Source organism: Anas acuta, chromosome 4 (assembly GCF_963932015.1).
Source record: "Anas acuta chromosome 4, bAnaAcu1.1, whole genome shotgun sequence".
NCBI classification, from domain to species: domain Eukaryota; kingdom Metazoa; phylum Chordata; class Aves; order Anseriformes; family Anatidae; genus Anas; species Anas acuta.
In genome coordinates, this window is record NC_088982.1 from 1,415,590 (window position 1) to 1,441,257 (window position 25,668).

A 25,668-nucleotide genomic window follows, 5' to 3' on the forward strand; every position below is an offset into this window, starting at 1 on the left:
CACAACGCGCCCATCTCACACTCAACCTGGAAGCCTTTCGCATGCAAAAAAAAAAAAAAAAAGAAAAGAAAAAAAAAAAGAAGAAAAAGGAATGAAATTAAAAAAAAATACCACCCAGCAAATGAAACTCAAGATACCTTGGTGGCTGCTTGCTGGCGCTGGAGCTGCTTTGGGCAGGACCCCTCTCCCAGGTGGGTGGTGGGACGAGGCAAGCAGTTTGCAAGGAGCCTGCCGTTCATTCTCCTTCCTGCCAAGCTCTTCCATCGCCAAACAAAACCCAGACACGAGACAAACCATGCGGACGTTGGCTTATTTATAGAGATCACCTTTAATGTGAATGCCTCCCAAAAGGAGCAGCTCTGAGCGGGGCGGTTTCGCTGGGCACCCCAGTGCTTGGTGCTTGCAGCGCCGTGGCAGGTTGGGGGGCTGCACGCTTTGGAGGTTGGTGCCTGCACCCTGAGGGAGAGCAAAGGCACCGAAATGCCCCCAAATGGGTGCCTCTGCATGGAGAGGGCGAGGGGGTTGGGGGGGGGGAACGGGACGGATGCACACAGGCTGTGTAGCAGCAGCAGGAAACTCAATGAGAAAAAACAGGAGCCCCCCCCCTGCCCCAGAGCCCATTTTGCAAAAACGCACTTGTCCAAGGCCTTGGAGAGACAGCTCGCCGTCTTCTCGGTCCTAGACAAGGCACCACAGGGTTTTTCGGTCCCGCAGCAGAGGCGAAACGGCAGCACCCCCCCTCCCCAAACCTGCCCAGGGGATGGGGTGGGAATGGGCATCACTTGTCTGCCCCTCACCCAGGGAAGTCCCCAAAGCCCCAAAACAAAAAACACAATTGAACAAACAAACAAAAACAAAAACAAAAAACACTGTTATCACCAGCTAATTTAACACTGTTAAAAAAAAAAGCCCAGCGGCCACCCAAGAGCCGCCCTGGGCCACCAGACCTCTGGTTGCCGGCTGATTTCCAAAGCCTTTCCCGCAGTCGGGGCTTTGCAGCGCTCCTCCTCGCAGCAGAAGTGTTTTATAGATATTTATATATATATATTTATAATATTTAGATACTGTGTATGGTCAGACAGTCCCAGTTCTACTCGGGATTTGCGACTCTCCCTCTTTTTTGAAGGAAGCGAGAGGCACGACGCCACCCCGACTTTCTCCACGCCCGGAGCAGAAGGGTTTTGGCAGCTTCACCGGTGGAAAAAGCAGTCCTGACCCGGAGGCTCCGTGAAACGAGCATCGTGGAGAAGCTTCTCGGTCCTCTCCCCTCCCTTCCTGTTCATCCCCGTGTCCCCACCCCACCCCTCCGTCCCCAGCCACCCGTCCCTCGCGGGCTCTACACCGTGGCCCCCAGCATTGCGTCTGTCCCCGTCAGGATCTCGTTCTGGTTGGAATCCAGTCCGAAGAATTTGACCTTGAGTCCGTCGACCGGGTGGACCACGGGCACCAGGGTGATTTTGGGGAAAGTCCTGGTGGCGAGCTCGAAGCGGCTGGTGCTGGCCAGCTCGATGGCCAGCGCCTTGAGGAAGAGCTTGGCCAGGTGCTTCCCCAGACAGGTCCGTACGCCCCCTCCGAAGGGGAGGTAGTGGAACCTGCCCTCCTTGTCTTCGCTACGGCCCTGCCCGAAGCGGTCGGGGTCGAAGGCGTCCACGTCCTTGAAGACGGGGGCGGTGTCGTGGGTGTCCCGGATGCTGTACATGACGCTCCAACCCTTGGGGATTTGGAAACCCTGCAGGGAAGAGGGGAAGGGGAGAGAAAAAAGCAGAGGGGGTTAACCATGCTGCAAGAAGGGAGAGGGGACAGCGCAAAGCCGCTTTGGTCCCCAGAGCAAATGCTTTTCTCTGTTTTATTTGGGGTTATTAACTAAATTTATAAAAAAGCAGAGAGAGCAACACAAAGTGCTAGGAGACGGGAATGCTGGATTAATCCCTGCCTCTATCCCAACCCTTCAGGTGAGCCATTCCCTTCACCACTTCGCTCCCACCCTGCCACCCAACGCTCACGTCAGGGCCTGGGTGGTGTGAAACGGGGAGGCTTTCTCATCCCCTGAGCGCTTTAAAAGGCTTCTGACTCCAATCCTTGCGTTAGCAGGATTTGCGGTGACAGCCAGGTCCCAGGCTTTTGTTGCGCTGGTGGGAAACTCCAGCCGTCGCGGTGAGCAATGCGCCTGTCACCTGGCAGCCTGGAGGTGCCCTCTGCAGTAAACCTTTCCCTTGGCACACCCCAGCTCAGATTTTGGCCTCAAACATTGTCATGATTTGCTCTTTGAGGCGTCTTGGCTGTCTCCTCTTTGACATCCCGAGTGCGTCTCTTCCCCACCAGGGGATGGATCCCTGCGTCCTCCCATGACTCTGCAGCACTTCTACCCACCACCACCATCAGAATTGAATTTATCCTTTCTGGTTCTCATCTAAACCAGGCTCAGGTGAGTCCTGCACAAGGCACAGAGGGCTTTTTGGGGAAGGTGACAGTGCAGCAGCACCCCGCCAGCACACCAGTACTCACATCCAGCTCGAAGGTTTGCAGCACCGTCCGGTACCCCCCCGAGATGGGGGTGAAGAGGCGAAGCACCTCCTTGATGACGCAGTCCAGGTAGTGCAGGCTGTTGATGTTGTCGAGCCGCAGGGAGCCCTCGCAGATGCAGCCGTTGTGGAGGATGCCCTTGCTGCGCAGCTCCTCCCGCAGCTTCTCCAGCACCCGCGGGTGTTTGAGGAGCTGCATGATCAGAGAGGTGCTGGCGCTGGCGGTGGTGGCGTAGGCGGCGAAGATGAGCTCCAGGGTGCCGTCCTGAAAGGCAGGAGGAAAGCTGGGGTGAGACACAGAAGGGACAGACAGACGGATGGACCGACAGCAGGGGCTAGGCACAGGGTTGTAGCAGCTTGGCTTGGGGCAATTCTTTCCCCTCCGTCTCAAGGTGTGAAGCTCCAGGGGATAAAGAGGCATTTCCCCCTTCTTGCCCTCTGCATGGGGATGTTCTGCTGCTGCTGACAGCAGGAGGAGGGCAGGATCGCTCCCACCCCTGGGATGTTCTCCCTGCCCTGCTCAGGTGATGCTGCAGGGGTTCCCCCCAACACCCCACAGCTCTCCAACCCAACCTCACTGCGATGTCCCTCCTGGTTTGGGCACAGTCCTGCTGCCCAATTTCTCCTGCACTCAGGGGAAACAAGGAACGTCCCTATTAAAAGGGAGACGTGTGGCTAGTGTGAAAGGACTGAGTGTGATGAATACACCCCGAAGGAAAGCAACTGGCTTGTTGGCACCGTGCTCCACCAAGCCAAGGTTCACCTGCAGCTCCAGCAACACTCTGTGGACCCCCAGACCCCCAACCACCTCAGGTCTGCCCCCAAGAAACCCACCCTGCCCCAGCCCATGCTCTGCTGTGCAGGGAGCCCAAGCCCTGAGGACAAGGGGTCGTGGGGAGGATCTTTACCTTCAGCTCCTGCATGGTGAGCTCCTTGCCGTGCTCTTTGCCGCTCTCTATCAGGATGTCCAGAGCATCAGCATAGTCCTTGCCCTGTGTGTTCTGCAGTTTCTCCTGGATGGCTTTCTCCAGCCCTTTCTGCAGCGTTTCACGTGCCCGGATGCCCTGGGGAGCAGGAATCCACCAGATTACACAGGGCACAGCACTACAACCACCATCCCCTCCTGCCCTGGGGCTGCCCAGCATCCCCAGCAGCTTGAAACTTGCTCAGGAGGACACAACTATGGAATCCAACTGCACTTGCAGGTGCTCAAAGAGAAGTATAAAAATGCTGGAGTCACTCCCCGGCCAGGAGGAGGAAACCCCAGGTGTGCACAATTACAGGCGAGGGTAATCGGCACCTAGGTGCGAATGGTAGGTGGGATGTGGGAGCTCCAGTGCTGCACCAGTTCGCAGGCCTCCCCCTCTCCCCAGGATATACAGCAGTCCCTGGGAAAACTGTTTCTTGAGGGAAAGGTAGTTCATCCAAAAGAACCCTATTCCCAAGAGTGAAATGGGGTTTCCAAGCAATTTTATTGCTGGGCCTCACTAAAGCAGTCGGCATGGGAGTGCAGCCCCACTGAGCTAGCTTGGGGCTGCCAACGATTCACATGGTTAAATAACAATAAAAGAATTTGCAGTGATAGCCACCAAAATAATTTAAAAAAATCTGTTACCAAAATTACCAAAAATACAACTATATTTTGATGTGTTTTCACTTTGCATCTTCCACACAAGAACTGGAACAGTTCTTAGAATCAGGAGGGCTGCTGGCCCTGCAGACAGGCAGTGCATTGGTAGGAGAAGGGTCCCACAAAATAAAAATAAAAAAAAATAAAATATAAAAATAAAAATAAAAATAAAAGTAAAAATAAAAATAAAAATAAAAATAAGCAAAGTGCCATTGCAAGGAAAAATCACCCATTAAATCTGAGCAGATGCTGACTGTATTCTCCATTGCACTAAACCAAGGAGCTAAACCTAGTGCTCTGAAAGCCTATGAATGTGTCTCCCTCTCTACTCAACCAAAATAGGACTTTTTAGCCCAAAATAGACCTGCTTCTAGATGTCAGAATGGGAGAAGACATCCCACCATGAACATGCAGAGAGGTAGGGATCAGCCACCGCCTTCCTAACCCCAAGATTGGGGTTATTGGCTGGTGGAAGCCCCAGCCCAGATCTCTTACCCTCCTGTAGCCACTGAAGGGCAGGTCCATGGGCAAGGAGAAGACGTTCTCCACAAACTGCTGGTAGACCTCGAAGAGGCGGCTGAGCTCCTCGTCGGGGATGCGGAAGCCCAGCAGGACGCGGATGGCCATGCGGAAGGTGAGCTTCTGGGTCTCGTGGTAGACGTTGATGGACTCGGGGTTGCTGCTCCAGGCCCGGAGGGTGTCTTTGATCACCAGCTGGATCTTGGGTAGGTAGCTCTCCAGGGCCTCGTGGCTGAAGATTTTGGAGAAAACCTATTGAAAGAGAGTGAGAGAGATTTCTATGCAGCCCCAACAATTTTTGCATTCTCCAATAACCCGCTTCTGCTCACCAAAATGAATATCACAAATCTACACTGAGCAGAAGGCTTGACACCATCCAGAATTCATCATCCAGAGTGACCAATTTCCAAAATCACTGCCAAAAAGGGCTGATGGAGAGCCATCAGCTGAGGGAGCCTCCCCAGGCCGACCCCACCAGAGCCACCCCAGAGGACTGGTGATATTGTGGTGCCCCCAAGCCCCTCTCCAGCAGCTAACTGGAGATGGGAGGAAACAATTCACCTCGTGCACAGCAGGGTGGATGGAGACAGCTTTCCTACAGCTCCATGTGTCCTGCTTCCCACCTGCATTCATCCCACCAGCTGGGTGCTAATAACACAGCTCTTCCGTGGGGCTTCTCTGATGTCTAATAGCCTGGTTGTGCACGAACACACACGCAAGCTTTTCTCTTGGTGGGAAGCACCGGGAGTTTCTCTCTCCTAACAACCAACCGTTTTAAATATATACAAAAAAAAAAAAAAAAGTAAAATAATTAGTTCAAGGCCTTTAGGCTCTCTGCAAAATCTGGCTGAACTCAGACAGAGGTTCAAGTGCTATTGGGGAAAAGAGGCACACACGCATGCAGACGCTGAGATCGCACACATCTCATTTCCTTGGGAAACCGGGCTAAAAACCTGATGTCAGCAGACACCATTAATTTAAGCTCTGCAAGTAAACACTGCGCAGGAGTGGGCCTCCCCAGGTCCCCGATGCTAACGGCTCCTTACTCCAATTTGGGACTGAGCCCGCGTGTTGCACGAGGAGCTCAGAAATGCCAGGAATGTCCCTTGGCCTCCCCCCGGCACAGCCCACAGCACGCGCTTTCATTCGGCATCCCCGCCGCATCCCTCCCAGAGTGCACCGGAGGAAAAAAGTGCTGTTTGTTTATTTTTTATTAACCTCCACACACGGCGGCATGCACACATGCACCGCCACATGCCAGGCCTCCGGGAAAATCAAATTAAAGCAGGCTCCCACGGAGGGAGCTGCAAGCCTCCACCGGAGGCTGGTTGCTTGAGGGGGGCTGCAAATTTATCAGAATGACAAGAAAAGGAGAGAAATCAAAGCCACCCCCCTCTTTTGACGAGAGGCGAATGCACCGGAGCTGTAAATGTGGGAATTTCCTCTGCAGTCAGCACTCGAAGGGAAAGGTAACATTTTCCTGGCGGCGACCCCTCATTGCTAATGCACGTCGTTCGCCGGGAGTTTGTTTGGTGAAATAACACCTCTGTCCCCTTGCAGCCCGGGTGGGAGGCTCGACAAAAGCTGCTTCATAACGCGCCGCATGCGGGCTGAGCCCCGAGGAAAACTCATCACACCACACACGGCAAGGGCAGAGCTCGGCGTGGAAATCAGTGTGCAAGCAGGGTGCTAGGAGGAGGGCTGGGAGAGAGGGAGAAGATGCACACAGACTGACAGACGTGTTCACAGACAGACAGACAGACAGCCCCAGGTGTCTGCAGAGAGCTGAGGGATGAATGAACGGAGCGGGAGAATGAATGAACGGCAGGGCTAGGGTGAGGGTGCGAGATGATGCGGCTGCTGCTCTCCGTGCCTCTCTGCAATTCACGGGCTATTTTTAAGCCCTGAAAGGACAGCAATGCTCAGGCAGACCAGCTCGGGTGTGTGCAAGGGGGTGGGAAAGAAGCTGCTTGGAGAAGAAGAGGTTGGAGACCTGCTTGGGGCCAGCGTCCCGATGGAGGTGGCACGTGGGGCTCCCAACCTGGGGCAAACCCCGGCCTCCCACATTGCTGCCCAGCATCTCTCCCATGAGGGATGAGGACCCCTCCTGCTCCCCACACAAAGCCCAGCATCTACAGAAACACCTCTGGTCTTGCTATGCAAAAAAAAACAACCCCACAGTGCAGAGAACAAGCCCAGGGCTGGATCCACACCTTGCGGCCAAGCTGGACTCAGGAGGAGCGCACCCATCCCGAGGAGAGATGCTCAGCAAAGGCACAAGGGAGAGAACGACCCACCGTGGAGGTCAACCACCTGGAAATAGGGAGTATTTTGCACTAGAGGGGGGGGATTTGGTCTTTTTTTGCCCTTTTTTGAGCTGTCCTTTTGCTGTCGGGCTCCTCCAGCCCCCTCCGGCTGCAAAGCCGCCGTCACGGGTCCCGGCCGCTCGCCGCCGCTGCGCTCCACGCCGCCTAATCCCAGATGTCAGCGGATCCTTCCCCAGCCAGACACAAGTCTGGATCCCCTTCCAGTCACCTCCAGTTCAACCCTGCATCTTTCCAGTTGATTAAAAAGGAGGAAAAGGCAGCCAACTTTCCCTGACAGACCTCGGCGCGTTTCTAGCCTAAAATCCCTGCGCCCTCTAGTGAAGCGCAGCCGAGGAGCATCGCTGCACAAAAAAAAGTTGATCCCGAGCAGCCCGGAGGCAAAAACAGCTTTAAGGGGATGCCCCTGACAGGGGGGGTCCGGTAGCAGCCATGGGGCAGCCGGCCAGGGCTTTGGGGGGGCTGCTGGGAAGAGCCCTCATCTCTCCAAGTTTTTGGTGTGTCCTAAAAAAAGCCAAGCCTGGGGATTTGCTCTGTGCATCTCACACCCGCACGTGCTCGCCTACCCCCTGCCCGGGGAGACCCCCACCACCCAGTTGGAAACTTCCGAATCCGCCTCACAGTGGAAACAGGATATTTAAAGATTTATGGGTTTCCTAAGGCAGAAAATTCCTTCCCGGTGTCTCAGCTCCGGGATCCCCCGCAGAGGTCCAGCTCTGCGTGACAGTGAGCAGCCCCCAGTCGCAGATGGGGTGTACCCCAGCCCCATCCTTAAAACCCAACAAAAAGGAGAGGACATTCAAGTAAAGCACCTTTAGCTTCAACCCACGGCATTTTTATGCTTAGAAAAAGCTTAATTTGGTAGCTGGGATGAAGTGTAATTATCGGGGATGATGCTTTTCATCATTTTACCCCTCCTTGGTGCCAGCCAAACTTCCCCCTCCAAGCACAAGTTTCAACCCCTGCCTTTCACCACTGCGGTCTGTGGGTCCCCAGCTCTCCAGCACAGACAGAGGGAGCAGAATTTTTCCTTTTCACCCTCCAGGAGGAGAAGCTGGGATCAGACACCCATGCTTCATCCAGCTCAGAGCTGCTGGCCTGACAAAACGAAGGCACGGTCAGAATGGAGACATTTTCACAAAACAATTTGGCACCAGCAGTACTTGTCAGGGAAGCATCCAAAGCAGCATCCCAACCTGGAGATGTGCTGTTGCTTCCTACATCCCAAAAGCCAGGGGGTGTTTGTCCCAGCCCTGTCCTGTCACCACCTTGTAAAGGATGTCTGCATCTCTCTGCCAGGCGTGGAGCCCACTGCTGTGCTCCAGTGGGCTGATAAAGCAGGATGTTTTTGGAGAGGGCTGAGAAGGCTTGTGGGCAAGAGGCTGTCCTGGTGCCGGGAGCATGAGAGAAGGGAAAATGCAGCAAAAGAGCTGTGGGAATGTGCCACTGAGCCAAAGTACTGCCAAGAGGAGAGGACCTCCGCTGCCCCGACGCACTGCTGCTGGTGCAAGCTGGTCCTCTGGAAGGTGGAAGGTGGAGCACCTCTGCTTGTGCTGGGACTGAAATGAGGTCTTGTGGTATCTCCCCATGCCATGCTCTGCCACCTTCCTCCACCACGAGAGAAACACAAGAGCCCCATGCATTCTGCTGGGCCATGCCACTGGTGGCCAGGCTGCAAGAGCAAGGCACGGAGCAGAGCAGGGGCCATTTCACCAGGCTTGGCCCAGCTGGAAAAAAAAAAAAAGTGGAGTAGAAGAAACTGCTTTGCAATGAGCAGTTTCACTGATACTCAAATGACTCACAAAAAAAAAAAAAAAAAAAAAAAAAAAAAAGTACTGAAAAGAAAACCAGAGATCATCTCAGCATCTTTGGGGCAAGTTACGATGATTGTGCACCTTTCAGGATTACTCATAGCCCCAGTTTTTACTTTTTTTTTTTTTTTTTTTAAGCACTTGGGGTTGTGAGAAACTAGAATTTTGTCTTCCTGTTCCAATTCAGACTAAAACCAAACAGACTCCCTGTAGCGTGAAACCTCCATGTCCAAGCAGTTCCAAAAACACTTTGCTTGGCATGGGAGGCTTTGCTTTCCAACCCTTTAACAGGATAAAGGGGTAAAGGGATGGCAATGCAAAGGGGGAGAGGAGGAAAGAAGCGAGACACCCTACATCTATCTCAGCATCCCATCTGCAAAACTGTCTCCAAAAAAAAAAAAAAATCCAGCACCAGCAAAATGCAACCTGTTACATTCAGCAATTTAGGTTGCTTGGCCCTCTCCATGGGGTTACCCAAAAACTCTGTGGTTCTTCAGCACCTCTGTGCCTGCACCACCCCTGAAACGCTGCTCCCCATCCCTCCCATTTACTCATGGGGAACCAGCGCACTGGGGGGGCTGAAAAATTCACCTTACATAGTGTTACTGCTCAAGTGGGAAATCAAACACGGGGAGTGCCCTTGGACCTGGAAGGGGCATCACCTGGCCCAAAAGAGGTCCAGCGTTGCTGGTGGCTGGAGCCAAGGGGATGTAACATCCCCTGAGCCCACCGGGCAGGTGATGGCATGGTCAGGGCAGCCACCCAGCAGCAGCAGATGGCCAGGAAGAGCTGAGATGGGCTGCGGACAACATGCTGCACCCCAAATCTGTGGCATGGAGGTGAGAGCTCACCCAGAGCGAAAGAAAAGGAGAGCAGCTCGCTTGGCATCAGGGATGGTGCCCTGCCATGATGGAGGAGAGATATTAGGAGACAAGTCCCCTTTTTGGTGACTTTTCCTGAAGCATGGAGGGCAGAGCGAAGGGATAGGATCCTCATGTTTCAGAAACCCACAGGTTGGACTTGGCAAACCATCTTTGAGAGCCCTTCCCAGAAGTGCTGAGACCTTGGTCCTGCCACTTGTTACATGGTAGAGCAAGGGGATGGGAGGGAAACACCTGCCCCAAAACACAGCCTGCTCCATCCCAAAGAGGAATAAATCCACCTTTCCTGAGCATGCACCGTCTTGGCAGAAATGGAAGAAGACCTTGGAAAAGTGCTTCCACACAGCAGGAAAATCTCAGCAGCTCTGCCACCGAAATCCTGAGGAAGGTCTTACAGTGAGGCCCCCTCTGGCTTAAAACAAAGCCCAAAGAAGAGATGACAAAGCCTGAGGTGACCCAAGGCCACCAGGCGTAATTAAGGAGAGGAAAGATGAAGAGGAAGCTGATATATTTGGTGGCAGAAGTGCCACCTGGGAAGTAAAGAGCATCGTTAATCCAACACAAAGCCCTCTGACCCCAGAGGGATGAGCGGGATATTGCAGACCCCAATTGCCCGAGCTGGACAGACCATGGTGGGGCAGAAAACCAAAACTACTCAAAGGCAGCGCAGGACGGATCCTGAGCCTGAAAAGCTCTCCCCAATCTCCAGGACGCACTCCTGGCATCCCCCAGTGCTGCCCAGAGCAGCCCAAGGAGGGATTTTGGGAACATCCATGCCTCAGAGGACGTCCCACAGCTCCCACCCCAGGGGATGTGGATGGTCAGAGCCCCACGAGGGGCTCAGCCCGTGGGGTAAGGGCAGCTCCTGGGCTGCCACCGCGCTCAGGCGCAGCTCAGCCCAAAACAGAGCCCAAGCACATGGGGTCTTTTGGGGTGGGCGGCGCTCTGAAAACCCAAAAACCTCATACTTCAGCCAAGAGCACCTGTGCTTTGCTTTTTTTTTTTTTTTAATCCATTGGAATTACTCTGGATTTACACCGCCGTAGATGACAGCACTATTTGGTCTAAAGTCAATGAGCCAGCCTCGCCAGCAAATTCTTCCCCAAGACCGCGAGCGGGAGCCCTCCTACATCAATGGGAGCCTTTTTTTTTTTTTCTCCAGCTCCGGTGGCTTTTGCCCGTGGGTTAAAGCAGCCTGGGAAGGGGTAAAGGGGCCTGGTGCGTGGCAGCTGGAGCCCAGCCCTCCTGAGCTGACCCGACACGATCCGGGGGGGGCTCAGCTGGAAGGCGATGGCTCCTTCCCTACAATTCCTCCTGAGGAGGATGGAAATGCCAAAAAAAAATATTAAATTCTCTGAGCAGCCTGGGTCGGGGTGTTTAGCAGTGGGGAAGGTTCGGTCCTGCCGCCTCCCATCCCTCCTTCCTCCTCCCGCCCCTCTCCCCCGTCTGCCTCCTTCCCTCCCCCCAGTCCTGCCCACAGCAGCTGGTTTATATTTGGTTGTAAATTTATGGCCCCTTTTGTGTTCTTAATCCTCTTGCAAACTATATTAAAGCCTCAGACCTTTCTACTTGGTGCTAATAAGCTCAACACTTGTATGCCTCCAAGGCAGAACATTAATTGTGGTGTGTTAATGAATGATGTAGTTTTGGACAGTGAGACAAAACAGGCCGTTTCTCTGCACCACTGTCTGCTTCCTCCTCGAGTCTCCGGGTCTAGGATGTCTACCCAGCCCACGGACTGCTTTTATTTTATTCTGTTCTTTTCCTTTTTTTAAGCCAGCTGTGCCTATTTTGGGATTACTATGCTGGAACAGAGCACGGGCCCTGCAAGTCCAGTGCTCTCTTGCCAGGGCTGGATGCTTCCAAGGAAAAGTCACTGTCCCACCTTTCCCTGCACCAGAGCACACTGGCACCGCTCATCCTACACCAAAAAACTCCTTCCTGGCCCCGGGCACTGCTCGGTTCAGACCCTAAAGCTCAGGGTGAGGCATCCTGGCCATTTCCAGCTCTCATTCCCTTCTGTACACAGACGCCGGGCTCCCTCGTGGGCAGCAGCACATCAGCCTTCGCTCTCTGTTTGCTGAACTTCAGCTTCCCACTGCCCTTAAATCCCATAAAACCAGAGCCCACGCTATCCCTGCACAGGTTTGCTTTGCCTTCGTTACAGGTCGTTTTGACCCAGGGGTCAACACTTCCAAAACACACAGGGGGTAAATCCGGAGAGACTGCACTGATTTCGCTGGGGTTTCATGGGTATAAATGGGAACTGAGGGGGTAAAAAGGACAAATTTAGGGAGGGATGTGGAGTGGACTCAGTGTGAACAGCTGGACAGGGACAGGGTCCCATCCCCATCCATGGCTGTGCCCCCAAAATGAGCATGATGGGGAGAGCCCCGAGACAGGCGCTGTCCCAGGATCTCTCCCTGATGAGTTCCTATAGGAGAGCAGGAGCCTCCCTCCCTCGGGATACAAAATGTGTCCGACACCTCCAACCCTCAGGGATGATGTGTGTCCTTCACCCCAAGGAGATGGAAAAGGTTCTGCCACCACAAAGCCAAGGCAAAGCCATGGCCGTGCTCATCCAGGCACGGAAGAAATTTGTCTGCTCCTGCCAGTCACCTCCAGGTGACCTGGGGACAAAAAGGCCAGGACAAAGGAATGAGCTCCCTCCGGTGTGGCATGGGCAGCCCAGATCCTTCTCCAACCTCGACATGAGCTCTGTGGCCCCCTGGCAGTAACAACCCCGCAGTAGGCATCTATCTAAGGAGGTTGAGGAGTTTTCCTCCCACCCCACAGGCTGTCATGGCCCTGGGCAAAGCTGGCTTTGCACCTGAGACCTCTTCTCCAACAAAGCTTGGGGAGTTCCAAAAGGAAAATTTCTCCTATTTGTACAAACTTTGATGGTTTCCTGCAGGGGAGCTTTAATAAAGAGGGGATGGGAAAGCAGAGCTGCCATGGGGATTTTGTTAATGTGACCTCGTTCCTCCTAAACATCTTCCAGGAGAGCAACTCTGAGCCCTCCTTTGGGATTAAAGCCTCTGACAGACAGGGATGGAGAAGGATATTCACCCACTTTATGCAGGGGGATGTTGAATCCTCATAAGATCCTGAAGAAAAATTGAGAGAGGGAAACAGCAAAGCCAAAAAAAGAGCTCCAGAGACCGAGTCGTCCACCCCAGCTCTGATCCCATCACCATCATGGGCAACTCCTGCAGATCCACCAGCAACGGCTGCAACTTGCTGGTGCTAAAAACACAGAGAAAAGCTAAAACTTTGCAGAAACCTATGCACGGCCAGCAAACAGCTGATTTTTGCAGCAAGCTACAAGAACGTGCTGGGTTTTAAGCTCTTACTGGGGCTTGTCTGCTGTCTGAGTGGCAATCTGCCCCACCAAGAGACCACAGCTTGATGGCCAGGGAACAACGAAGGAGCATTTGCCAGTGCTGGTGTAAATAAGTGCAGCTCCACTGGCTTATAGGAAGATGATGAGGACTCATTTCAGGTGGTGACCATGCAGCGCTTGGTGGGACAAGAGCTGGAGATGACCCAAATGCTTTGGGTTTCGGAAGAGGGTGAGCACATGGGGCTTCATGCTCCTTTTAGTCCTACCAGCTGGCACCCAATGCCACAGGCAGCCTCGTGGGAAACGATAGCTCATGGCAACTTCTGGCAGGACCAGAGGATGAGAAAGTGGTTAGAAGTGAGCAAAGAGTCGAGCTGAGAGAGGTGGGGAGAAAAGAAAAATAAAAGCCCCACAAGGTTTAAATTGAGTTATCAACAACCCCACAGGTTTCCCAGGAGCTGCTGCTCTTCTCCATGGAGCTTTCAGGCTGCTCTGAATCTTTTAACCTTTTCTATTAATACTAGCACCCTGGCTAAGAAAGTTGGTGATATCTGTGAAAAATGCCATCTTCTGCCAATGTCTTTTTTTTTTTTTTGCTTGGCTTTCCAGCAGGGAGGTACAGAGCAGGTACCTAAGAGAAAAACTTCTACGTGGAAGGAGAAAACTTAAATCTCAGTCTAGTGCTTCCTCCCCATGCATCTCACAGTCAGGATGGGGAGAGTTAAAAGTCGGTGCCATTTAACAGCAACAAAAGCCCAGGGCTGACAAACTCAAAAGGCACCGCTAATTTCTGCCTGTAGAAGGCACCTGGCCTGGAAAAAAAAATTAATCTGGTCATCGCAATCTCGCCAGGAACAGAATGAGCTATTGCTTCACATCAGAAGCAGGTTCACCTTATCTCTGCATGTGCAACTCGCCCAGCCCAGGGCGAGGGATGGTTTGCACAGAGGAAAGGGCGATTCCAGCCACTGGGCTCTGTGAGCACCCTTGGGTGCATGACCCACAGGATGCTCAGCCCCTCGAGAACAGTAATTAAACAGTAATTAAAAGACCGAGTGAAGGAATCAGAATATTCAAAGGAAAGTGGACCAGCCAGCTGAGCCCATCGTACCCAAACCCTGATGAAATAGAAAGCTAAGAGTCTGCTTAGCCCCGCAGCATCCCCAGCCCTGCTCATCTTGCTCTCCACTACACCAGAGCCCAAAGTAAGGTGAGGGGTGCAGGCAGGAGCCCTTGTGGTCCTTAAGCATCCGAGGCCATGGCTCGGTTGCACAGGGGTGGCGTCAGAGCCTTGATCCGACAGCAGGGCATCCCAGGACAGCAGGCTGTACCTGTTCTCGGGAAGGTTTAGCCATCCCTGAGGCAGGAATTAGGATCTTGGCCAGCTAGGGATCATACACAATGCTAAAAATTGGGAAGGCAAAAGAGTTTTGAGGAGAATGGAGATCCAGACCAGCCTTGGGCTCAAAAATACAGGGAGTATTTGGGACTGGGATTCACAGCCTAGCATTTAAGTGAGACAGGTACTGAGGGAGAGAGGCTGTCCCCTGCCTATGCCACTGGTATTGCTCCTTTCTGGTGCCAGCGCTCCCCAGCTGTGCTGTGGTGCAAATTACGAGCCCATCAGGATACCACAGAGGTCAGGCCTCCCTTTTCCATGACCTCGTTCCCATAACCCACGCTCTCCTCTCCTCCCCCAGCATCTTTTCCTGAGGTTTGAATTCCGCGGGTTTTATTTGAGGACATCTCAACCAGAGGCCTGAGCTACCCACTCCTCAGCAGAGAAAAACTGTTTTTTTTTGCCAAACGAGATAAAGGAAGCAGCGGAGGAGAGTGGAGGCACCTTCACATCACTGTCTGCTGCCACTAAACCCTCTCGTAAGAGCAAACAGGAGCCAGAGCTGCAGCTTCACCCCTGCTGCCGGAGGAAAACCATCCCTGTCCTTGCACCTCTCCTTCCCCTGGACACCCTCTGTGATGGGACAGCCCACGCACAACCTTTCACGGCAGGGATGGGAAAGATTCCTCCCTCCTTAAGACAAAAAGGAGCAGCCCAAGCAGCCGGCGGCGCAATTGCAGGCACCGAGCTCGCCCCAGTCCCAAGCAGGGACCAGCAGCACGGTCCTGGTGGCAATATTCGGGCATTTGGTTAAGAAATGTGACTCGTGGGAGTCAGACCAAGGTGGTTTTCTCATCCTAACCCCAGGAGGGAAGAGAAGCGATGGGGTTCGGTAGGGATTTCGGAGAAATGCATGCACCAGGATAAGGAATCCTGCTGGAGCACAAAAAGGAGAGCAGAGTTTGCCTCGGGACAAGCCCTGGGGCAGCCCCTTGGTGCTGGGTACCACCCTTAATCCCACCTGGGGGCAGTGATTTTGGGGAGCAGGGAGATGCTTTCCCTTCACTGCCCCCCAAATTAACCCCCAGAAGGGCAAGAAGCAGGGATGTGAAGCCCATGCCACCATCACCCATGCCACCACACCAGCACGCCCTGCCTGTCACCTCTGCCACCGCCTTTGCCTGTGGGATTTTTGCCTGGGGGGGGTCCCTAAAGTCGATCCCTGACACCTGAGGACACTTCACTGCCCCCTAAAACCAGGCTACAGCAAGCAGGACCCCAACGGGGGCTCCCCACAGCCCCCTCTGGTGCAGCCTGGACATTGGGGGGGGGGGCGCTCTGCATTGCCCCCTCTCCCCGATGCCCCCCCCTCCCTTCCTGCATCTCCCTTTTAAGACCTCTGCGGGGCCGCTCCCGACCTCCAGCCCACGGCAGCCCCCACCACGCGTGTCCACAGCCACGGGTGGGCAGCGAGGGGGGGGCAGAGACAGCCTTCGGGAACGCCCCCCGGCTCCCTCCCACCGTCCCATCGCCCTTTTAAATTCCTCAAAGGCTCCGAGCGCGAACACGGGGGGGGGGGACGGGGACGTGATGGGGAGGAGGGGGGCACCCACGCGGGACCGCCCACGCAGGGGGGACTTGGGGGGGGCGTAAAGGGAGGGAAGGGAAGGAGAGGAGGGAAAGGAGGAGGGGAAAAGAGGGAAAGGGAGGGGATAAACGGGGGTCCCCCCCGCTCCCCGCGCCCCCCCCGGTCTCGCGTGGGCTCCTCACCTTCCTCTTGTGCCGGTGGATGTCGCCGATGGAGTTGGCCACGGTGTTGGGTCCCAGGAGCATGCGGGTGCTGCGCGGCCACTCGGTGCTCACCAGGTGGTGCTCCCCCATCAGGATTTTCCGCACGTTCTCCGCGCCCGTCACCCGCACCAGCGGCCGCCCCAGCAAGTGCGTCTTGAACACGTTCCCGTACTTCTCCCGTCGCGAAGATTGGAAGCAGGAGCCCTGCACGGGGGGGGGAGAGCACGGGGAGGGGGCCCCCGGAGGCCGGTGTCACCGCACAGCCCCCTTCTCCCCCCCCACGCGTGGGGATCCCCCCCCCCAATTTTGCATCCCCCCTCCAATTCCGCGTCCCCGCATCCCCCCGCGCGTAGCATCGCTCCCGGAGCAGCTCCGCGGGGATTTCGGATTTTTTTTTTTTCCCCTGTTTTTTTGGAAGCGGACACCCGGCGAGCAGCATGGGGAAGCGCCGAGGAGGGGGGAGCCGTGCCTGAGGGTCTGGGGGGGGGCAAAATGCGGGGGTCCCACCCGTGCACAGCCCCGCTGCCTCCGACGGGGCGCCCGGCGCTGCCCGCTCCTCCCGCCGGGGCCCTCCGCCCCCCGTCCGCCTCCCTTTTTCTACCTCCCCCGGCACTTTTAAAACTCTTTTTTTTTTTTTTTTCCCTCACTTTTTTTTTTTCCCCTCTCTTTTTTTTTTTCTTCCCTCCTTTTTTTTTTTTTTTTTTTCTTCCCCTCGCTCAGACCGAATTTACTCGAGAGGCTGCGATTCGCCTAAGTAAATCTGCAGATTTCGGGCGGCTTTTTAATAACTTTCCCACATGCTCGGGGGGGGGCTTTTGTCGGCGAGGAGCCGACCAGAGAGGCGGGAGGGGGAAACCCGGCTCGTGTCCCCCCCCCAAAAACCCTGACCCACGGGGAGAAGCGCTGCGAGCGATCGCGGGTTGCGAGTGCGTGTGTTTATTTTGAAACAAAAGCGCGGTTGTGAATTTCAGATGTTCAGGTGACCCTGTTTCTTGATCTGCGTAAATATAATTAAAGTCCTTTTTGTGGCATTAATAAAGAGTTATTTGTACACCATTTCCAGGGCAGCACAAAGAGGACCTTTATGTGGGAGAAGTTTCGAATGGAGTCCAATTTATACAAAATTTTGTATTTTTAGCCCTGGACTCTGTTTGGATGGAGCCTGTGGAAAAGCGAGAACCCTTTTCTGGTCCCCCTGTAAAAATCTGATAAATTTCTTTAAAAAATAAAGCCCTATTGAGAGCGGGCGGTTAACCCCTTCGGCGCCGCGCCCGGGGAAAGGGGGGGAACCGCTCGGGGTGCGGGGGGGCTCTCACCTCGGGGTTTCCCCCAGCTCCCAACCGAGCCGAGCCGAGCCGGGCCGGGCCAGCCGCAGCCGCGCAGCCGGTGCCGGGCAGCGCTGCCCGGAGGAGCCGTGCCGGGGCCGTGCCGTCAATGAAACGCGACCTTGGGCGGCGAGAGCATCCCGGCGGAGGTTTGTTTGGCTCGGAGTGGGAAAAGCTCGGGCTAATTGTCCTCGGGGCTTCCCTCCCGGGAGGCTGAGAGCGGCGGGGTGCCCCCAGCCCAACCCGCGGCTCCCCCCCCCGAGCGGGGCACCCCCGGCGGCCGCCAGCCTCCTCTCCTCCTCCTCCTCCTTCTCTCTCTCTCTCTCTTTTTTTTTTTTTTCCCCTTTTTTTTGGCAGTCACCCTTCCTCAACGCGGTCCGAGGGGATCCCGCTCCGCCCGCCGCTGCTGCTCAGCACTTAGCGAGGTTAATCCCGGGTTAAGCTCCCGATTACCTCCGTGGGCTTCCCCCGGCACCGGACCCGAGCCGGGCGGGTCGGGAACCCGGCCGGGAGCAGCTCCCGGGACCGCGGGATGAGCAGAGTTGGGGGGCGCAACCGGGGGACCCCCGCACCGTGCCCGCAAACCCCCCGGGGAAGCCAAATCCCCGCGTGCCGCCCCCGGGGGTTGGCTGATTTTCTCTTTTCATTTTGCTTGGATTCGGGCTGGGGGAAGAAAAAGGCTTTTGGGCAGCGCGGGGGAGACCCCCGAGCCTCCCCCCGCCGCCTCCCCGGCACCGCGCAGCCCCCGCCGGGGGAACCCCGGCGCGCCCCGGGCCGGGCAGCGCAGCGCGGAGCCCCGGGGGCGAGCCGAGCCGAGCCAAGCCGAGCCTAGCAGGGCTCCCTCGGTCCCCCCCAGCCCCATCTGCCTCCCCAGCTCGCCGGGAGCCCGCCTGATGCAATCGCAGCCCGTGCAAAAGGAAAGAAAAAGGGAGGGAAAAAAAAAAAAAGAAGAAGAAGGAAAAAAAAAAAAAAAAAAAGCAGCCGGTCCCAGCCCACCTTCCAGGGAGGGAAGGGAATCCTCCTTACCTGCAGGAGCCAGTGGAAGGTTTCTCCGATTAAAGGGAATCCCATAGAGCCTTTAGGGATTGGTAGCTTGCAGGTTTTGTCGCGGGTGGCAGCCCAGCGGAGCTGCCACAGCTGTTGGGACACGGCCAGCAGCAAAGTCAGTGACACCAAGCACGCCGCGAGGGTAGCCAGTGCCGAGACGAGATCAAAACTTTCAAAAAGCATATTTGGAAGAAGGAGGAGGAGGAGGGTGGGGAGAGAAACAGCCCCTTGACAGGCACCACACTCGCACCCACACACACGCACGCACGAAAAGAGGAGCGATTGCGGAGCGCACACTGACCCTGCCTGGGGGGTCCTGGGGCGGGGGGGCTGCGCTCGCCCCCCTTCTCCGCCGGCAGGTTAGAAAAACAGCAGGGAAAAAAAAAAAAAAAAAAAAGGAGGGAAAAAAAAAAAAAAAGGGCAAGGAAAAATTGAAAAGGGGCAAAAAAAAGCAGTTTCTCCTCTGTCCCTCTCTGAAAACTTTGTTCTTGTTTGGAATAAACTTGACAGAGTGACACAGGCGAAAAAAAAAAAAAGGGAAAAAAAAAAAAAGAAAAACACACCAACTACGCTGAAAGAGAGGAAAAAAGAAAAAGGCTACAGGAGAGCCCCCAAAAGAGGGGCGTGGGGGCACTGAGTAGCTAAAAACGCGAGAAAAAAAAAAAATTAAAAAGGAAAACCCCGGAGTGAAAAAAAAAAAAAAGACCCCCAAAAAGTCCAAATGCAGATGCTCTGGCTCTCGCTCGCTTTCAAGGCAAGCCACACACACCAGAAGGAGCAAAAAAAAAAAAAAAAGGAAGAAAAAAAAAAAAAAAGGAGCGAGATTTTAAAAAATACTGAAAAAAAAAAAATCTTAAAATAAGTCAGCAAAGACCTGGAGAGATGGCAGAATTAAATAGCTCTATATATGTATCTATACACAGGGAGCGAGACGGATCGGTTTATATCTCTATCTCCCTCCACATAAATATATCTCCATAAATATATATATATATAAATATATAGAGATGTGTATATATATATATATATATATAAGCGCGCCGGTTATTTGTTAGCCCCCAGACTTTTCACAAGACTCCTGGTGGAAGAGGAGGAGGCAGGGCTGCCTCGGTATAGCCCCTCGCGATGTGAGTTCGGGTAACAGAAAGTCAATGTGTGTTTATATAGAGGCGGGGAAGCCGGGCTGGGCTCGCCGCCAGCCCCGGCTGCTCCCCCGCACACCCACCCTCACTTCAGAGGGCTCCGGGGGAGGCGGGCCGAGCCGGGCGGACGCGGCGCTGGAGCGTGCGAGCCCTGGCCCGCCGCCCGCAGCACGGTCACGCCGAGCTCCTCGGCCTCCCTCCTCCTCCTCCTCCTCTTCTCCTCCTCCTCCTTCTCCTCCTTCTCCTCCTTCTCCTCCTCCTCCAGCCGCCGCCGCCGTCCGCACCTTCGGCCTGCGGAGAGACGAGCGCAGCGCGGCTCAGCCCGGCGCCCCCCCCCCCCCACCCCAAGGGTTTTAGCCAGCCCCCCCACCCCACACACAAGATGCTTAACCCCTAGGGAGGGCCTCCTCGCAAGCCCCTCAGCCCCAAAATTTACCCCACCCCAAGGTTTGCCCCACCCCAAGATTTGCCCCCCCGACTTCATGAGTCTCTCCTTGCAACCCCCTCACCCCAAAATTTACCCCACCCCAAGATTTGCCCCCCCCACTTCATGAGTCCCTCCTTGCAACCCCCCTCACCCTAAAATTTACCCCACCCCAAGATTTGCCCCCCCCAGCTTCATGAGTCCCTCCTTGCGAGCCCCTCACCCCAAAATTTACCCCACCCCAAGATTTACCCCACCCCAAGATTTGCCCCCCCGACTTCAAGAGTCCCTCCTTGCAATCCCCCTCACCCCAAAATTTACCCCACCCCAAGATTTGCCCCCCCACCTTCACAAGTCCCTCCTTGCAACCCCCCTCACCCCAAAATTTACCCCACCCCAAGTTCCCCCCCCTTAATGAGTCCCCCTCTAATGAAGTTCCCCCCCCCTTAATGAGTCTCTCCTTGCAACCCCCTCACCCCAAGATTTATCCAACCCCAAGATTTACCCTCCAAGATTTGCCCCCCCATGAGTCTCCCTCACCCCAAGATTTACCCCCCGACCCCAAGATTTATCCCCCAAGATTTGCCCCCCACACTTACTGAGGGTCTCCTTGCAACCCCCTTAACCCAAGATTTACCCTACCCCAAGATTTGCCCCCCCACCCCAGGATTTACCCCCCCAGGATTTGCTCCCCCACCTAATGTGTCTCTGCTTGCAACCCCCCACCCCAAGATTTACCCCTTAGGGTGACTCACCCCCCCCCTTGCAATATCACCCCAATGCCCGACTCCTGGTGGTCCCCCTTCCTCCATCCCACAGTTAACCCCAAAATTTCTCCCACGCAATGCCCCCCCGGTGTAAAACCCTAATGATTTCCCCTTGCAAGGATCCCCCCTCCCAAGTCTTAACCCCCCCCAAGGATTTCCCCCTTCCAACGATCCCCCCAGAGCTCACCCCATAACAATTCCTCCCTCCAGCAATTTCCCTCCCTCAAGAACTCCCCCCCCGTGACTTCCCCCTGGCAGTGATGCCCCCCAGGATTCACCCCCGATAATTTTCCCTTTTCAATCACTTACCCCCACACTAATTTCCCCCCCCCCCCAGTACCCCTCTCTTCTTTTAGAGACTCTCTCCTCTCCCATGGCTGGCTCCTTGCAGCGGTTTGCCCCCCCAAAATGACCCCCCCCCCCATTTCCCTGCCCTCCGTGCTGCCCCCATCCCCTCCCCTCTTGCAGTGATTTCCCCCTTGGCCGATTTGCCCCCGGCCTCTTGCAACAACTTGCCCCTTGCAATGCCCCCCCCCCAGTTATTCACCTCCTTTCAATGCCCCCCCCCAATTATTCACCCCCTTGCAAGATTCCCCCTCCGCTTATTCGCTCCCAATAACTCGCCCCTTGCAATTTATTCACCCTCTGCCCCCACAAGACATTTTTTTTGCCTTTGCCCTATTCCACCCCTCACCCCTATGTCTCTGGGGGGGGGCACAACCACTCTTCTGCCCCCCCCCCCCACCACCTTCCCAGGATACAGGGCTCAGGGCTGGGGGTCCCGCTGTCTCCCCGCGGTGCTTCCAAGCCAGCCTTGCCCAGGAGGCTGCCGCCCTGCGCCCCCTCCCCGGACCCCCCCCCGGGACCCCCCCGAGCAGCGATGGAGGCAGAGGCAGGTATCCGGGCTGCCTGGTTACAGGCCCTTTTGCAAAGCATTTGCTTCAGATTACAGGAAAAACAAAAGTTCATTGAGTTCCCCCCCCCCCCGCGCTCCTTCGCCACCCCCCCCCCCCACTCACCCAACCCCCCCCCCACCGCGTCCCCCCCGTAGCCTCCCCAGCTGGTTTGAGTCTGGTGCCCGGTGGGACTGAGGAGCTCCGAGAGGGGCTGAGCCCCCCCCCCCACGCCGCTCCTGGTCCTGGGGAGCCTGGGGGGCGGGCAGGACCCCCCCCCCAGCCTTGCTTTGAGGTGACCCCGGGGGGAGCCTGCACCGGAGCCCCCTCCCCGGAGGGTCCCGGAGGGTGGGCGCAGCGCCCCCCCCCCCCCACCACGCTCCCCGCATCCTTGGGCACCCCCGGGCGCTCCCGTGGGCACAGTGCGATGGGGGGGGGGGCCCGGTGGTCTCGGTGCTGAGCCCACCCCCCCGCCACCTTTCCCCCGCAACCCGGCGCACGGAACCGGTGCCAAACACCCCACGCATCCCCGTGTGGCCCCCCACGCGTGTCCCTCTCCACGATCATCCCTCCCCCCCCGCCTCACACCGCTGCACCCTAACACAGGGACCCCCCCCGCGCGCATCCCAACCACCGGGGACCCCCCCCACAACCCTCTCCAAAACACCTCCAGCACACACCAGGGCGCGCCGGCCCCCTTCTCCCCATACACCCCTTGCAGGGCTGCTCCCCCCCCCATCCTCTTCTTCCTCCTCCTCTTCTTCCTCCCCCCCCCCTCGGTGCATCCCGGTGCCGGCGCCCCCCCGGCGCCGCGCTCACTCTTTGCCCTGCCGCCCCACCCGGTGGCCGCTGCCGGCACTGCAGGCGGCACCGCGCAGGTGGCCACCGAAAACGGAGAGGGGGGGGCTACGGGGGTCGAAGCTGAACCCCCCCACACCCCCCCAAAACCATCACCCCCCGGCCAGGTCGGGGCTGCTGCCCGCAAGGTGCCGCAGCCCCTGCCCGAAGCGCCTTCCCCAAAATTCCTCCCCGAAGCATCTCCCCAAAATGCTGCCCCGAAATGCTGCCCAGGGGTGATGTCCCAAAACAGCTTCCCTAAATATCTTCCCCAAACACCTTCCCAAAAACCTTCCCAAACATTTTTCCATGCACCTTCCCCAAAAAACCCTTCCCAAACACTTTCCCATGCGCCTTCCCCAAATACACCGTCCCCAGATTCTTCCTCCTGCACCCCGTGAGCTCCCCGAAACTGGGGAGCTCACTGAGCTCTGGCCCCCCCAAGGCAGCTGTGCACCCCATAGGGCTCAGATCCCCCCACCACGAAGAGAAATTGGGGGGAAAAAGGGGCTCAGCTCCCCCCCTGGTGCCCCCAGCTCAGAGCGCAGGGGACGCAATTTGTCCCCCTGGCTCTGTGACACCAGGCTCAGCACCAGACCTGGGCCAGGGCTGAAAACTCCCAAGAATTATTTTAGCACAGCAAATCCCCCAAATCCCCCAACTTTTTTTTCAACCCTACCACCGGCACCTGCTGCTGAAAACACCCCAGGAACCCCCAGACAGTGGGGCTGAGCACAGGATCAGCCGCCTCAGAGGGGGCCCTATTCTTCCCTGCTCTCCTCCTCCCTTTCCCCAGGGAAAAGTCACCCCCCGGAGCTGCTCAGTGTGTGTGAGCACAGCTCGTGTCCAGAAATGTGAAAATGACTTTTTGGCGAGGCTGGCAGAGGGACAGAAAGCAGCCACCGGCACGATGTATTCTCATGAGAATCCGTCCCTTTTCCCTCTTGTGGAAATTCAAGGGAAAAGCCTACCAAAAAAAAAATTGGCTGCTGGGGGTTTTTTTCTTGTTTGTTTGTTTGTTTGTTTGTTTCCAGAATTCCCCCCCCCCTCTGGAGATAAAACCCTAAGAGTCCAGAGGGAAAACAATGCTCCCGATGCCAGCAGCGGAGCCAGCACCGGGTCCCCGGGGTGCAGCCTGCAGCTCTCCTGCCTCGGAGACTTCAACCACCACCCGGATAAATTTAGTGTCATCAACAAATAAATGCAAAAAATACATGGAATTGCGAACGGGATGGAAAGGGCAAATGGGGAGCAGTTTTTGATGGGGAGGAGAGGGTGCCGACACCGCCGGGCAGGGGGCTGGGAAACGCAGCCCGAGGGAGCACCGCGGTGTTGGCTAACCAAGCTAAGGCTTAGGGGTGTCCAAAAACCCCTCCTTCCAAAAATTCCCCCATCCCAAAGCCCGGTTTTACAACGTGAACAAGATCCTGAACTTTTCCTTCTTTTTTCCCTGCCGGGGAAAAGCAGAAAACTTCGGCGAAGCTGGGCCCAACCCTCCCCGGCTCCACTCCTGACAGCTGCAGCTCTGAGCAGCGAATTTCTCTCCCTTCCAAGCCTCCAGGCTTTTGGCTTCACCAGAAGGAGCGATGCTCTCCTCTCCCTGCAGCCCCAGACAAACCCCAGCACTCTTACGTTTCGGCTGGAGAGAGCAGCAGAGAGTCCCCTAGGTTAAACGCTGGCCTGAGCGACTTGGAAAGGCTCACCAGAAGTGAAAGTGGGGTTGCTCGGCCTTTTTGGGGTCACTCCAGCTCCTCGGGCACGGCAGGACAAAGCGAGGCTCCTGACCCTAACCCCACACCCGTGACCCTTGCCCTGGGTTGCGGGCAGAGCGAGCGCACCCGCCCCAGCCGCACCGGCAGCAGATGCCCTGAAATAATCCCGCAGGCACTCCTAGGTAACTCCTTGCTTTGTTTTTCTTTTCTAAGCGAGCAGCTCGTTCTGAAATCACCTTTTTATCTTCCTCTCCGTTTAATTCTCTCTCATCTCCTGGCTCTTTCTCTAGCGCACCGATCGCTTCTGTCCACGTTTCAGCTGGCGCGCAGGCAAAACCCACCAAGAGGGGAATTGGGAGGAAATTGCAAAGGCACAAGTGCCATTTCTGATTTTCATGTCCCATTCAAAGACTGGTTTCCCTACACCACGCACAGGAGTGTGACACCACTTGTGTTTGCTTTAGATTCACCCAAATAACGTTGATTTTTGATCCAGGACTCCCTGCTAACACCGCGCTGCGAATGGATTTCGTGTCGCTACGTCTTTTCAGTCTGACCATGGTTTGTCTTTCTCGCAGGCATTAATATTCTCTGCTCTGACAACCCTTTTATGGCTGATTTTATAATTTTTATTCTACGGATCGCCACGTACTTTCTAACCACTGAACCACCTGTCTGGCGAATAAAGCACGGGGGCCGCCGTGCGCTCCCCCCGGTGCCCCAGGAGCGCAGCACAACGTATGGAAGCTTTACATCTCAGAGCAGTCACACCCCCAGCTCATTGCTGATTTAACCAGCGGCCCTGCCAGACTATGAATCAAAAATAAAAAAAAAAATCTACAATTTAATTTTTCCAACCAACTTCTTGCTCATTTTCCCACCGTTTTCAGCCAAACTCGCCGGGGAGCCCCGCGGGGTCCCAGCGGCTGGCAGAGCGTGTGCGGCACCCCCCCCCCCCCCCAACCTGGGAGCAGGCCCCCGCTTGGGGCTCGGCGCTTTGTTTTGCTTCGCTTTTTAACCAGGCGCCTTGAAAGCCCGGCGATGAAATTTATAAGTTGTCATCACCGGCTTTTTCACCCCTCGGATGAAACAAAACAACAACGAAATCCCTTGGCGGAGGTGGGTGGGGAAAAGGAGGGGAGAGGCGGTGGGGGCGCGCTGGTGGGGAGGGACGGGGGCTGCTCCCCAACGCCCACCACCCACACCCACAACCCGGCACCCAGGGGTCCCCAGTGGGGCAAAAACCACAAAAAGAAGGGAAAAGGAACCAAGAAGTGGGACATCGCCACCACTTACCAAACCTCGACGCCCCGCTGGACTTGGGGTGCCGCCGGCCCCCTCCCTCCCCAGCCTGGCTGTCC

The 25,668-nt window shown here is 55.9% G+C and overlaps 1 protein-coding gene across 1 annotated transcript; it reads right to left on the minus strand.

The window, feature by feature from the left end:
• Window positions 1-304: 304 nt before the first annotated feature.
• Window positions 305-19,939, minus strand: CYP26B1 (cytochrome P450 family 26 subfamily B member 1). Its single transcript, XM_068679490.1, has 6 exons — window positions 18,512-19,939; window positions 16,140-16,364; window positions 4,648-4,923; window positions 3,431-3,586; window positions 2,506-2,787; window positions 305-1,729 (listed from the first exon to the last, which is right to left on the minus strand). The coding sequence occupies exons 1-6, from the start codon at window positions 18,713-18,715 to the stop codon at window positions 1,337-1,339; spliced, it is 1,536 nt and encodes a 511-aa protein (XP_068535591.1). The 5' UTR covers window positions 18,716-19,939; the 3' UTR covers window positions 305-1,336.
• Between the last annotated feature and the right edge of the window lie 5,729 nt (window positions 19,940-25,668).

Excerpts from the sequence above, each read along its gene's own strand:
- CYP26B1 (XM_068679490.1), bottom strand. The coding sequence starts at position 18,715 with ATGCTTTTTGAAAGTTTTGATCTCGTCTCGGCACTGGCTACCCTCGCG. Across the intron at positions 4,924-16,139 it reads TCCACCGGCACAAGAGGAAG|GTTTTCTCCAAAATCTTCAG; the intron begins GTGAGGAGCCCA and ends CTCTTTCAATAG. Across the intron at positions 2,788-3,430 it reads TCACCATGCAGGAGCTGAAG|GACGGCACCCTGGAGCTCAT; the intron begins GTAAAGATCCTC and ends CCTGCCTTTCAG.